The sequence below is a fragment of the Adiantum capillus-veneris genome, chromosome 29 (genome assembly GCF_014529385.1).
Source record: "Adiantum capillus-veneris isolate H3 chromosome 29, ASM1452938v2, whole genome shotgun sequence".
In the NCBI taxonomy this organism is placed as follows: domain Eukaryota; kingdom Viridiplantae; phylum Streptophyta; class Polypodiopsida; order Polypodiales; family Pteridaceae; genus Adiantum; species Adiantum capillus-veneris.
The window spans coordinates 74,125,055-74,140,432 of NC_140959.1; the positions used below are offsets into that span (position 1 = coordinate 74,125,055).

General features: G+C 43.7%; 1 protein-coding gene across 1 annotated transcript in view; it reads left to right on the forward strand.

Moving 5' to 3' along the window:
* The first annotated feature begins 3,541 nt into the window (after window positions 1-3,541).
* The window catches only part of LOC147419411 (uncharacterized), an 85,208-nt gene continuing 73,371 nt past the window's right edge, over window positions 3,542-15,378 (forward strand). The window contains exons 1-2 of the mRNA XM_086506215.1: window positions 3,542-3,781; window positions 3,882-3,933. Coding sequence (XP_086362341.1) covers window positions 3,726-3,781; window positions 3,882-3,933 — 108 coding nt within the window. The 5' untranslated portion in view covers window positions 3,542-3,725. The remainder of the gene's footprint in view (window positions 3,782-3,881; window positions 3,934-15,378) is intronic.

A 15,378-nucleotide genomic window follows, 5' to 3' on the forward strand; every position in this document is an offset into this window, starting at 1 on the left:
ATGAGAGCATATGGATAGGAATTCAAGAAAATAAGAATGGGTACTTTCGAAAGAAAAGTACCCATCCAAAACAAATGTGCTGAACTCCACAACGGGTAATATGTGACAAGGGCACTCAAATGAAGCTTATCAAGGAGTTTCATGAGAGCATGGGGTGATCACATAGGTGTATGGTAACGTTTGTCAAGTTGAAAGAAAGATGTTGGTGGAAAGGCATGTATAAAGGTGTATCTCAATGTGTGGAATCATGTGTAACTTATCAAACGTATTCCAATGTAAGACATCGTGATGGGTTGTATCCTACATATTCATTAGCCTTGCACTACAAATGGGTGGTAGTTTTGGTAACTATGCATTTGGGATTAAGGTAGATGAGATGCATAATTCTTTCTAGATAAGATTTTTCAAAGCAAGTAGAAGGTTGTGCATTAAGAACAAAGACTATAGAAGGAGGATGCAAGTTTCTCTTAGAAAATACGATTTTTCGTTATGGTTGTGTTAGGAAAATAACAAGAGATAGGATGTTGAGGAAGTTAGGGAGCTCTTCTTTAGGTTGGGTGTATCAAACTTGCTCTCACATATTTCTTACAAATCTTGAGGAAATGGTAAATGCGAGCGTGGGCATTTTCTTATCATTAAAGCTTTGGATAAGGCTTGCAAAGGTAAACTTAGAGAGTGGCCAAAGTTATTTCCTTATGCTTTATGGGACAATCGTACAACTTATTGCTCAATCACTAGTTTATGTATGGTCAAAAACCTATAATGCCAATTGAGGATGTCATTCCAACATGGAATGTAGTGCCTTGGGAGGATGGAATGAGCGAGGAATACCTTCTTGCTTTGCATATATAGAAGATGGAAAGAAGGCCCAAAGATATTGACCTTGCAATATCACGATTGAAAGAAGCAATGTTAAAGAATAAAGACAAGTTTGATAAGAGGCACAAGCTTAGACCAAAAGATATCGAGGAAGGTGATTGGGTGTTGGTGTAAGGCAGTAGTCTTGATAGCTAGCACTCTAGAATAAGGGAGCTTGCAAAGAGATGGTTTGGTCCTTATGTCCATGTACATGAGAATGCAACTTATACTTTGTGTGAGTTAAATGGAACAAAAATGAAATTCCCATTGCAAAAAAAAGGACTAAATTTTTGAAAATAAGAAGGTATGCTGATCCGTTTGATGCACAAGCAAGTCATGAAGATGATGGATCTGATAGCGTGCTAAGTAAGGATGGAAGTGAAGATATGGTGTTTGACCATGATTTTTGATGGTTAACAAAGACTATTGTGGCACAATCCAGATGATGTGTAGGTTTGGGGGGGTGAATTCTGCTTCATATAAAAGAAATAATGTGAAATGAAGCCGTTTACCTCAATTTTGATGCTTTTTGATATGTCGGAGCGAATACTACAATGTACACAGGGTCATATGTGCAAAAGCGGTTGTTGGCAATGGTGTACATAACTTATTAGGAAGTTGTAGCCCTAGACGTGGCATGGTTGCATTTTTTTCTCAGTATAGAACATGCCTACTTTGGTTTAATAATGTACATATGTCAAGTGCATCATGATGCCACACTCATTTCGCCTAGAAAGTGCAATGCAGATGAACGTCGTCCAAAAATAGCAGCTCACGTGTGCAACCATCAATGATGTGATTAGAGGTTATGAAAAGCAGTAAAATGATATTCAATATGAAAATTGAGCTCAAGGGTACTTTTCCATAGTTTTAGGGATTTTCCCCGCTCCTTTGGACATTTTATGGTCAAAATAGGTAATTTATGGGCCCAAAATGGCCAGAAAGGCAATAAAATAGCCTTAAAAAATCCATTTCAACTCAAAAAATGGGAGAAAAGTTCAATGATGTCATGGTGCCATGACAATTTAAGCTAGGGATGAGCTTATTTAATGATAAATCAGCACTTCCCCCCTTTTTGAACGGGATACACAGGGTCCTCCTATGGTGCACTATTGCAGTCCCACCTTGCCTTGACCTTGTTTTCGAGTGTGTGAGGGATCCAATGAGAATTTTGTCTCTTCAAAAAGGTGTGTGGGCTTGTGTATGGATGTGCTTAAGCTTCTATAAAATTGCTCTTCGACAGAGAAAATAGGGTTTTTGATAGGGCAAACAGACACTGTATCTATGCAATTGGGATTGAGACTACATAAAATTATCACACACACATGAGTTTTGAGTTGTTCTTGGCCTTGTGTATGAGTGGTGCTTTCCTGGATAACATTTTTCTTCTTTGATTTTCTCTTTTGAATAAGTGGTTTTTGTCATCGATTAAGCCACGAACTCTCATAGTCAAAGGCCCAACCCCTTCCCAGCCGTACCGCAAACTTTCCAACAGTGTGGATTCAAACCTTCGTGGCACCTATTTCTCTCTTTTAGCCCATGGTGTATCTCCCCTTTTGGACCTTGTTTTTGTTACAGTTGATTGCAAAAATGATGCCATAAATCTTGATTCTTGGCCTTGGTAAAAGAAAAATATATTGCTCTGTATGCCCTTGGGAAGGCAATTCATATGAGCCACCCATCGATGAGAATTGACAATAGAGGAGGGAGATTAAAGAATCATAAGTTATGCATTTTTATATTGGCCTCTCTACCCTAAGGCTTTGCCCGAAAAAGAGCACTTGTTCATTGTATCAAATTTGAGAAATCAAGTGGAGCATAAAAACTTCCACCAACCACCCTTGCGGTTGCAAAGCATTCAGTGAATGAAAAGTGTGCTGCCACTGAATGTCGCGGAGCAAGCAAGCATGGACTTCAACACGGAAGACTTCAAGAATTTGCTTGATCAAACCATTAGGCAATTGTGAGTGCCACTACTCTCTCTCTCTCTCTCTCTCTCTCTCTCTCTTAACCCCCCATTTAGGGTTTCCTCTCTTTAAAAAGGTATGTGGACTTGTGTATGAATGTGCTTAAGCTTCCATTAAACTGCCTCAATGAAGAATTGAGAGAGAAACTAGGGCTTTCTACAAGGAAAACACACATTGTATCTGTACAATTGGGATTTAGGCTACATGAAATTATCACACACACATGAATTTGAGTCGTTGCATGAGTAGAGCTTCCATGAATGATTTGAACCTTTTTCTTCTTTGATTTTCTCTTTTAAATAAGTGGTTTTTGTCATCGATTAAACCATGACTCTCATAGTAAAAGGCCCGATGCCTTTCTAGATGTACCCCAAACTTTTCGACAGCGTGGGTTCAAATCTCTGTGGCACCTATTCTCTCTTTTAGCCCATGGTTCATCTCCCCTTTTGGACCCTCTTTTTGTTACACACGATTGCAAAAATGATACTGTGTGTCTGTGGCCTTGATATTTCCCCCCCCTCTGAATGCCCTTGGCAAAGCGATTCATATGAGCTACCCATTTATGAACATTGAGCTCTGAGGAGGGAGATTGAAGGGTCTCAAGTTATGCGTCTCTATATGGGGCCCTCTACCTTAAGGCTTTGCCCAAAAAGAGCACATGTTTTTGGGGTGTGTTTGGTTTAGTTCTATTGTGCTTGTTTCGGCGGAAGGGCGGCCACTCTTTTGTGTAAACACACTCCAAAACGTAGTGGGTTCGAATCGGATCTGGTGAGAGCACTTGCTCATTGCATGAAGTTTGAGAAATCACGCGAAGCGTAAACGAGCTTAGAGCGTCCACCAACCACCCTTGCAGTCGGTGAATGAAAAGTATGCGAAGCGAATGTCCAGGAGCAAGCAAGCATGGACTTCAGCAGGAAAGACTTCAAGAATTTGCTTGACCAAACCATCAGGCAATTGTGAGCGCCACTACTTTCTCCCTCCTCCTCCCCTCTTCTTTCAAAGTTAAAGGACATTCTGCTTTTTTTCACTCATTCCCACGTACTGTAATCTCTACAGGAAAAGAGGAGTCAATAAGACAGTTCTCAAGCTTCCCGAAATAGAACAGAAGGTGCTGTCTCGCTTTTCAGCCTTCTTTCTTTTTTCCCTCGTAGTCGGATGCTGCTCAGGAAACTTGTATGTTCGTATTTGCATCAACTCTTGCACGCATATATGTTGAGGTAACACCTGAGGCATAAATGGAGGCATCATGAAATTGAAGAATTGTTGCGGAAGCAAATCTTGTAACTTGTTGACAAGAAATTGTAGATATTCATATGAGTCCATAGCTTCCAATTGTAGGACTGGTTTGCTTGTCGGAAAGGCAAATTATTGATGCGACACCTCGCCTTCAATTCGTCTGGACTCTGATAGGATTCTCTGATACTTGAGAACACCTGCAATGCCATATACATATATAAGGCAATGATGGGCTGCCCCCGTTGGGGGATGCCCACACACTTCTCACACTATGGGGGGCACCCTACAAGCTGAGCACAACATTGCAAAAGAGGCCTTCTCTGCCCTTGCCTATATAGACATATACAGAAGCTGCCCGCGACACACATCCAACCCCACGACCTGGGAAAATGGCCAAAAATAGAAAATGGGGGAAATAGGGCAGCTAGCTAATCTAGGACTCTGGGGAAAAACAGGAGAAGGCTGGGACAAAACGTCCCAAGCTTGCAAGAGATTCACCAGGTACACATGACTAGACATAACTCACTTTGGCTCGGCATAGCCACAAAAGAGCTCTCACTCCCTATCTCCTGTCCCTTGGAGATGCCAGGCGCAACTGGGCGAATCTAGAGAAATGCCAAACTGCTTGCAACTCTTGGAAAGGGAGACATCCCAAGGAGTTGGAGTGAGCAATCTGCAATTGTCATATGAAGGTCTCATTGACGAGGATATGTGCAACAAATCTTCGAAGTTGGATAGTACTTGGCTAGCATACCATCTTGCCGTTACCCGCAAAAGATGCTCAGGAAGCGTAAATGCTATCCCCTGTGAGTGAACCCAGCTTTGCCAAGAATCTCCTCAACTCAACCGACTTGCTTATCGCCATACAAGCATGTGTATATAAGTATTGCTGTTGATTGCTCCACATGATAGCATCAAAATTGAAGGTAATGGCATAAACTACGAGTATTCGATGTCACAAAGTGATCACGTGGCATGACCTAAAGGATGGACTCTAGACAGAGGGGTCAAATCGCTAGTGAAAGATGCAGAAGAAGTTTTACCAACTTTTAAGTCTTACCGAGTGGTCCAATTTTAAAAGTTCAGTTTCCTACCAACTTATGGGCCCTGTCCGATGGGTCCTAAGGGACATAAGGTCCCTATGTGCATGTGGACAAGCTGTAACTCCTACTTCTAGGGTTTAGGTCAGCCTAGGATGTCACGATTGTGACTATGTTACAGTATTACATCTACTCCTAGTTGCAGATACGCAAAGTGCTATGCCAAGGAGAAACCCTACGCTTGGATGGTCACGACTCTTCGCTCAAGAGACATGCCTCTTCGCCAAAAGCCACACTCCTTCGACGATTGGTCACACCCCTTCGCTCTACGGTTGCGACTCTTCGTCCAATGGTTGCAGCTCTTCGCCGAAAGGATGTGTTTTTACGTTTAAAGTCGCGTCTCTTCACCATGAGACGTGTCTTTTCATTTGTGTCTCTTCGTCTCCTATATAAGGAGCCTATTGTACTCAGTTTTCAAGCATTCGTTCAATCAATCAAACACACATTCAGTCTCTTGAGTCTTAGTTTGATCTTAAGTATGAAGTCTAAGTCTTAATTATAGGATTAACACCACTAATCCTCACATAGGAAGTGTTCTAGCACCCTTGTGAGTCTGTATGCAGGCGGTGCATGTTTAAGCAAGTAGTTGCATACCCTCTGATTTCACACCCATTAGCACCCTACATAAGCATTTAGCAGCCAAGCATAAGCATTCACCACATACGATCCACCTTTTACCGCGCGTGAACCACCTCTTATGCTCACTTAATAATTGAGTGACCTTTGAGCTTCCAAATAAAATGCTGCTCTACCCAGCATGGATGCACCTAAATAGGCAGCCCTTGGGCGCTAGAAGAAGGGAAGAAAGAGCAAAAGGACAAGGGCCTTCCGGCGCCGCAACACAAGGCTCTCTCTGAGTAGTGCTCAACGTTTTGGCAACCATCTCAGCATCATACAGCAGTGTTTTCAGCCACCCTCGTCATCAGCATTCCAGCGTTTTTGCCTCCGCATTCAGCCTTCACGTCGTAGAGAATCCAACGTTTCGAGATCGCAGCATACCAGGGTTTTCAGATTTCAGCCCTACAGTCTTCAGTTTTCAGCCTCTTAGCCTCGTAGTACCAAGCATCCTCCGCAAGCATTGTCAAGCATCTCAACATCTAGAACCATTGTACCAGATTTGTGCAGTCTAAAGCAAATACCTCTCTAGCAATAGAGAGGGGGGCCCTTGAAGGGGGGTTGGGACCCGACATTTAGTGTCATCTCTCTTTTTCCTCTCTCTCTTCCATTGTGTTCGTTCAGTTTCTCTTTCAAGTGAAGTAAAGTAACCTTGTGTTTGTGCGGAGTACTAGATCCGAGCTAAATCTTTAAAGTCTTCTGCTGCACCTGGCACAAGGAATAAAAAGCACTTGCGTGAAGGTTGATGACGTGGCGGCTATATGAATGCCCGCGTTGATGATGTGGCAATTGTACGGACGTCTGCGTTTTACGTTGCTGATGTCGTTGCTGATGTGGTAGACCGTTTGGACTTCAGCAAAACGCGCTAGCAGCTTTAGCACTAGCTTTTGGGGGTTTGTGCTTTTGAGGAAGGTGCTTCTGGGGCTCTGCTTTTGGGCATCCCTTGTAATGTTTATAAGAACCCATGGGCCTCACTTTGCAGAGCATCTGAACGCAAAGTTTGAGAGCAGAGGACCCTCCGGAGTTGTACTTTGCAGTGAGCAATAATAAAGAAATACTGAAAGGGGTGCCAGTCTTTGGGGCCAGTGCTTCTGGGCATGCCGCCTGAACCACCTCTTATCGTAGTCACTTAATTAATAAGTGATTTTTAGCCATTTAATGGAATCATGGGGCTATCTTTGTGGTTGCTCGACCCATTTGATTGCACCTATATAAGGAGCGTGGCCAACGCTTGTAGAAGGCAGAGAACCAGTGAAAGTGGCGGTGCACTAGACCGTGCAGCAAGATAGCTAGCAGCCCAGCGTTTTCAGATTTGCATGAACCAGCGTTTTCAGCTTGCATTAACAACGTTTTCAGATTTGCGAAGCCAGCGTTTTCAGCTTTGCAAGGCCAGCGATTTGCAGATTCCAGCCCTAGCCTCGTCGTGGTTGCAGACCCCTAACCATCGGCCTCGCTAGCAGTTCAACATTCAGCCCCAGACCCATTGTCATCATCGTAGACATCGTTGTCATCGACTTTGACATAGAACCAGTAGCACCCAACATCAGTAGCATCAGTACCCATTAGCATTAGCATTTAGTCATTGTATGAGCATTTGTGCAAGAATAAAGAAAGTACTTGCTCTGGCAACAGAGCAAGGGGGCCCTTGAGGGTTGGGACCCGACATCCCTACGTCGTCTCTTGTCTCTCTTTCTTTCAATTCAGTTCAGTCTTTTCAAGTGAAGTTAAGTGTCCCTTGTGTTTGTGCGGAGTACTAGATCCGAGCTAAATCCATAAACACTTCCGCAACACCTGACGTTGGTATCAGAGCTCTGTGGGTGTGTCACGATTGTGACTATGTTAACATCTACTCATAGTTGCAGATACGCGAAGTGCCATGCCAAGGAGGACCCCTGCACTTGGCTGGTCACACCCCTTTGCCCAAAGGACGTGTCTCTTCGCCAAAAGCCATACTCCTTCGACGACTGGTCACACCCCTTCGCTCTACGGGTGCGACTCTTCACCCAATGGTTGCAACTCTTCGCCGAAAGGATGTGTCTTTACGTCTAAAGTCGCGTCTCTTCACCATGAGACGTGTCTTTTCATTTATGTCTCTTCGTCTCCTATATAAGGAGCCCTTGTATCACATATTCAATCAATCAAACACAGAGTCTTCTAGGTCTTGTTTTTGAGTTCAGTTCAAGTTTCTTAAGTCTTAATCATGAATTTGAGTACTTAATTAAGGATTAGTACCTAGAATCCTTACAGTGGTATCACGGGACCCATGGTTGTGAGCCTCTCACCCTCGCTGCTACTCTCCCCCCCCCCCTTCCTTCTCGGAGTTGCATGGAAACAAAAGAATGATGGCCAATAAACAATTCAGCATGAGGTAATCTTCTCTTCTAAATACATACAGTTACGGAGAAGACAGAAGGAGGAGATGGGTGTTGCGGCATACCGGCTTCCAGCGTGGATTCTGCCTCTCCAGCAGGTGGCACCTCTTCGCGTGGCTGCGTGCGACTTTTCCCATGAAGAAGCGCACCCCCCCATGCGCACCCGCTAGCAGGTGCCTCTGCTATCCATTCACCCAAAACCCTCCGCGTAGCAAGCTGGAAAGCAGCGTTCGATGCAGAGCAGGCAGCAGTGTTCGGCAATTCAACAACGCAGCGTATCGTTTTTTTAAACACCCAGCGTGAGAATTGGGTGCCGTTCTCTATCCTGCCAATTCCCAGCGCTACCAATTCTGGCCATCGCCGGGTGCACACGGGGACTTATTCACAGTCATGGCCGACTATGCCCTCGACGTTCTAGTCATCTTTCTCTCGTACATAGACGAGGTTCCCGAAGATATCTTGCCGGAAAATCCTCCTCCTGCTCTCGAAGTGATTATTATATCAGATACCCCCGAACCGGAACCCGCATCCGAACCGGAAGTAATTCTCATTTCGGATTCCCCATCTCCAGAACCCATTCCAGTTCCAGAGGCAATACTTGTTCCAGTTCTCGCTGGAGAATTCCCCTACTCACGATTTACAAGAGCAATTTATCGGAGCCGAAACCCATTCTGAATATAGTTTTCCACTCCCGAAGAACTTGTTCCCGAACCAGAACCTGTATTTGTTCGAGAGTTCCCTTTGAGGAGTAACCATGCCGAATTCTCTGGATGGAGGTAGTCAATCTGACGATACCCTTACTCTTATCAAGGAGCAGATGGCCATACTTTCCATAAGCCTCGCATCACTTCACACTCGCTTGGATGAGATGCACATGGAAAACACTTCTCGAAGTCGACCTGTTGCTTCTCGGACTACACATGCTGATTCGACACCTTCATCTGAAGCTTCAGTGGATGAACCGAACGAACCAGATCCAACTGATGAGGTAGACAATCGTGAACTTCAATTACTTTATAAAATTTTTAATGCTGCACAAAAGAAGAAGCTTGATGTTAAACTGCCGGAACCATACACTGGTCGCAGCGACCAAGCGCGTGCTGGACCAATGGTATTCAAAATGGAGGTTTACTTATCGAACACAGACTTGGTCGAGAGTAAAAAAGTTGCACTTGCTAGTTCTCTGCTCAAGGACACAACATTTCTTTGGTGGCAACGACGGGTTGCTGATGGTAAACACACATCTTCTTGGGATAAATTCCGGCATGCTATTCGCAAGGCGTTTGAACCTGCCAATGCGGATTTTCATGCCCGGTCCTCTCTTCGCCGCCTGAGCCAGACAGGTTCCTTGGCCGCGTACATCACAGAGTTCCAAAGGCTAACTCTGGAGATAGAGACCCTTAGTCCCCTCTGATAACCTTCACAGTTTTATCGACGGACTCGAACCCAACCTGAAGGACGATGTGCACAAATACAACCCTACCACCTTGGGATGCTGCAATTTCCTGTGGAACGTCTTGGCGATAATCGGCGCCCTACATGGAATTTTCTCCTTGGTGACAGATCTTCAAACAGCGCTCGCTTTTCAAAGCGCGATCGTAGAGACAGCTATACCCAAAGTCAGCAACATCAATCTCAGTTCAGACAGCAAGCAACACAACCTTATTCAACTTCAAGGTTCTATTCTCAAGATCGACAATCTGAAAGCAGATCTTCTTCACATGTTCCTCCACTTGATCGTGGTAAAGGACGTGATTTTTCTCAAGATCAGCATTCCAATACTCAACAAGGCTCTTTGTCAAATGGATCTTCGACTTCAAAGAAGGAAGGATTATGTACAATTTGCAGTGGTGACTATAGATGGTATCAATGTCCAAAGAGACCAAATCCGTCTAATTCGAAAAGAAATTCCAACGCGGAAACATCATCGAATTTTGAACAACCATAATCTGTTAAGGATAAAGGAAAATCTGTGGTCAATACGTTTCGTGTCTCAGAGAATACAAGTATTCTTATGAAGGATGCTCAATGCAATTCTTCAGTTTTGGAGCCTCTCTCAAAGCAAGTTTTGAGCCTTCTTGGAACACTCAATGGTCGCTCCATCAATATTTTGGCCAACTCAGAAGACATCTCACTTATATGATGTGGAATTAGCAGATGTATCAATTTTGACTTGTGATCAGACAGTTCGACAGTTGCAGTTCGAGATTCAAACTTATGCAGATCAACTGGATTTTGAAGTCATGCCTTTATCTTATTACGACATGATTCTTGGTCAACATTGGTTATTCCAATATGATCCAACAATTAGCTTTCGAGGACATACTATCAATTTGTTCAAAGATGGACGTGAATTGACTTTACACTGGCTTTCTCATGCGGAAAGAGTGATTCAAGCCTCACGTGTACTAGTCAAGCGACATGATACAATGGATTATGAAGAGAATCTGATTTTCGATACAGATGCAGATATTATTATTGATGAATTTTTTAATTCATTAACTTCTCCTGAATCAATTGCTGAAGACAAAGATAAGGAGATAGTTGCAGATTCTGAGTCTGAAGACGACTATGCTTTCTTTGATTCTTTGCTGGATGACAACATGCCAATTGCAAGTCATGAAGTGACAGTTCCTGAAGATGATTCTGAAGAATTTTGGGATTCATTCTTGGAAGATGATTACAGTCTCAAGCCAAAATCCTCTCCAGTGATTACTAAAGTTGAAGTTACCCCATATAAAGAGTACCTTGAGAAGATTTTCTCTTCCCCAAATATTTCGCAGTTACTCGAAGATTTTGAACCGGAAGTCTTACATCGTATGAAGAAATTGGAAAATCAACCTCTTGTTGGAGTCAACCTGATTATGCAAGATTCCTCTAAAAAGTCTTCGAATAATGCAATGACATGGGATTTAGCAATCAAAGCAAAAAGGTTTCGCAAGAGGCAAAGGTTAAAGAAAAAGGTTTCAGATAACTCAAAGACTGAAGATTTTCGAAGATTCAATGCTTTTCCAGAGTTCTATCAACATCAGAAGTCATTGCTTTGACACGGGCTCTCATTTTAAATGGGAGGGAATGTCACGGTTGTGACTATGTTAACAGCAATACATCTACTCCTAGTTGCAGATACGCAAAGTGCCATGCCAAGGAGGACCCCTGCGCTTGGATGGTCACACCCCTTCGCCCAAAGGACGTGTCTCTTTGCCAAAAGCCACACTCCTTCGACGACTAGTCACACCCCTTTGCTCTACGGGTGCGACTCTTCACCCAATGGTTGCAACTCTTTGCCGAAAGGATGTGTCTTTACGTCTAAAGTCGCGTCTCTTCACCATGAGACGTGTCTTTTTATTTATGTCTCTTCGTCTCCTATATAAGGAGCCCTTGTATCACACATTCAATCAATCAAACACAGAGTCTTCTAAGTTTTGTTTCTGAGTTCAGTTCAAGTTTCTTAAGTCTTAATCATGAATTTGAGTACTTAATTAAGGATTAATACTTAGAATCCTTACAGCGTGCTTCGACTTTACGAACTCAAGGGAAGAATCAAGAACCACCAAGAACCACCAAGAACCCAAGAAACACCAAGAACCCAAAGAACCCAAGCACAACCAAGAACCCAAAGAACCTCTCCCAGTTTTTTTCCTGAAAGAATCTTTGAGTCCTGACCATGGACTCATTAGCTCCCATCTGCATTGCCATGTCTTTGAAGGAAGATCGACATCGGATATACGATAACCCAGATATTGAGTATCAATATCTACTTGCCTCTTATGCGGATAGGGAAGGTGTTGGTGTCACAAAGTGGTGAGGTGTGCCCGAGAGCATGCGGGAAACCCTAACCCTGACTGCTGCTGAAAACCCTAATTCTGGAAACCCTAACCCTAAAACCTGCAAACCCTAAAATCTGCCAAGAAACCCTAACCCTACCCCTAACCCTAAAAACTGTCATAAACTCTAACCCTAACCCTAGGGCAGCAAGAACTGATTTCCGTGAAATACGCTGGCATGATGACGTGGCAGAATCCCGGATTTTGTGGCGCTGATTTCAGCTTTTGCGTCAAGTTTTCTCTACGCAAATTGAGAGAGAGAGTTCCACTACTATTATTTTTATTAAAAGCCTACAGAGAGGAGCTTGTGAGAGAAAAGAGTTCTGCTTTATTTTTAAGCTTTTGGGGCTCTGCTTTTGGCATCCCTTGTAAACTTTAAATAAGCGGTTTGGGTACACACTCTGCAGAGCATCTGGACGTAGAGTCTGAGAGTGAAACCCTAACCGCTCTCTAGTACTGTGAACATTGATTAATACATAAAGAAATACCGAAAGGGGCGGCAGTCTTTGGGGCCAATATCTCTAGGCACGGAACTCCGCCGGGCCAGTGCAAATCTATTGTGAACTTTGCACTGTTTTGAAGTGGTTATTTGGTGCTGTCGCGATTGATTCTTGACTTGGAGTGTCCAAGTCTGTTAAAGTGGTATGAGAGCACGGCCAATTTCTCTTCTACGGGAAATCCGATCCCCAAATTTTTTTCCACGGCACCTATGGCTTCAAGTTAGGATCAGTCGACTCCCTTTGCATCCGGAGATGCGGGCAGGGATCACAACGAAGATTCTGGTAGAGAGTATGGCCCGCCTCCGGCTACTCAGGCGGAGCAAAGAAAGATGAAGCGTCGTCAATTCATCGGCGATGCAACAAAGATAATGCTCAGTTTTGCGAAGGACCTGAAATTGGCAAAATATATAAGCGAAACTTCTTTTCAAGAAGTGCATGCGCAGTGGCAGAAAACCACACCACCACCCCCGAAACCCGCTCTCAAGAAACCTTCTGATCATAAGCAATATTCAAAGAAGGAATTAGAAGAGGTGGTTGATGCACGGATTGCTCAGCTTTTTGACGCGCAGAACAAAGCCAAAAAGCACGGCAAAAAGCAGAAGAAAGCCACTGACTTCCCGGGTTATTTGGTCGTTAGTCAACATTTGATAAAGCAAAGAAACAGAAGAAGTGCGTTCGATTTGAAGAAGTACCCAGTTCTTCTTCTTCTTCTTCTTTTGACAGTTCTTCTAGCTCTTGAGATTTGAGCGAAGAAGACAGAAAAGGTAAAAAGCGAAGCAAGAAACAACGCTTCGGAAAGGGCAAGAAAAAGGCAAAGAAGTCTAAATCTCACCCAGTGAGTGACAATTCTACAGAGGACTTGTTTACAGACAGTTTAGACTCCGATAACGGGAAATTTTATGCGAACAAGAAGAATTTTTATAAAGCCAACGAGTATGACTTTCTGGAAGATAAAAGCAAGAAAGTTTGAGAGTTTAAGGAAGGTGGACAGTCGATCAAATTTGACACTTTTTCAGGATATAAAGATGCTTCGAAGGCTTTGATCTTGGGTCAAAGTGAAAGATCAAGAGGCCCTGATCTTCTTTGATGGAGGAGCCAAGGCCAATTTAATTTCACTGGAATTGGCGGCGCGGCTCAAGATCACTCCCGATCGGATGGGACCACTTGCAGAGGCAGTTCTAGCGGCACCCGACAGCGACGTAGCCATTACACCTGTCATTGGCAAACTTCGGTTGCATTGTCAGGGGAATTTGGGGCATGAGGACTTTTTCATAATGCCTTTGGAAGGTTGTGATGTTCTCTTTAGGATTCCCTGGTACCACAAGAACAACGCCGTGGTCGATTATCGGGCGAGGAAAGCGACATTGACTACAGAGAAGGGCAGAACCATTGTACTTGATATTAAACTGAAGGATGAGTCTGTCCCTATTGTATCGGCTTTGGCCATTTCTAAATTAATGAAATCCAGTCTGTTTGTCTACTTGATCTTTATGAAAGAATTGAGCGATAAGGATAGGACAAATATGTCTAAACTTCATAAAGAACGCCAAGATTTTCTCCACTCTCACGCCGATTGCTTCTCAGAGGGCCTACCAGGTGAGTTACCGCCTGCTCGTCCTGAAGATCATACCATTGATCTGATACTTGGAAACACACCACCGAACCGGCCACCGTACCGTGTGATCCGAGCACAAAATGAAGAGATTATGAACCAAGTGAAAGACCTCTTGGAAAAGGGTCTTGTCCAGCCTAGTACTTCCCCGTATTGCTCTCCAGTGTTGTTGGTTTTGAAGAAAGACGGATCTTGGAGAATGTGCATCGATTATAGAGCTCTCAACAAAATCACCATCAAGAACAGATTTCCGATTCTTAGGATCGATGATATACTCGACAGATTACAGGGATCCTCGTGCTTTAGCAGGATTGATCTGAAGAGTGGATATCATCAGATCAGAATTGCGCCGGGAGACGTCTACAAGACAGCTTTTCGGATGACTTTTGGGTTATTTGAGTTTTTGGTGATGCCTTTTGGCTTAACCAATGCTCCTGCGACAACCAGATGATGGACATGATTTTTTGAGAGTACAAGCTATTTGTTGGCACTTTCTTTGACGACATCATTGTTTTCTCAAAGAATGAGGCAGAACACAGAGATCATCTGCTTCAGGTCTTTGAGGCATTACGAGATCACAAGTTAGTGATTAATGCAAAGAAAAGTGAATTTTTCCTACCAGAGATACACTTTTTGGGACACATTGTCTTAGCAGCAGGAGTGCAAATGGATCCGGCCAAGATAGAGACTATACGTGATTGGCCCGATTTAAAGAATATCCATGAAGTTAGAAGCTTCTTGGGACTGTGTTCGCACTACAGGCGGTTCATTCCAAAGTTTGCAGAGGTTGCTTCCCCTTTGCATATCTTGACACAGAAAGGAGTCCCTTTCTCGTGGGGATCCACAGAGGTGACTGCCTTTCAGACATTGAAAGAGAAATTGACTACTGGACCAGTTTTGACTTTGCCGGACTTGTAGAAGTCATTTGAAGTATATTGTGATGCTTGTGGTCGTAGTCTGGGTGTGGTCTTAATGCAAGAAGGCCATGTCATTGTTTACGAGAGCCGATTGTTCTCAAGGCCGGAAATGACAACACAGATTTATGAGAAAGAGCTTTTGGCGGTTATCCATGCTCTTACTCAGTGGCAGCATTACCTACTCGGAGCGGATTTTACTGTCTTTACAGACCATCAGAGTTTGCGCTACTTCTTGTCATAGAAGCAGCTTTGAGAAAAGCAGATGTAGTGGGCGAACATCTTGTCAGAGTTTCACTTCCAGATTGTCCATGTGCAGGGACAGAAGAATGTGGTGGTAGATGCTTTGTCTTGGAAGTCGTTGGTACTGGCTATTT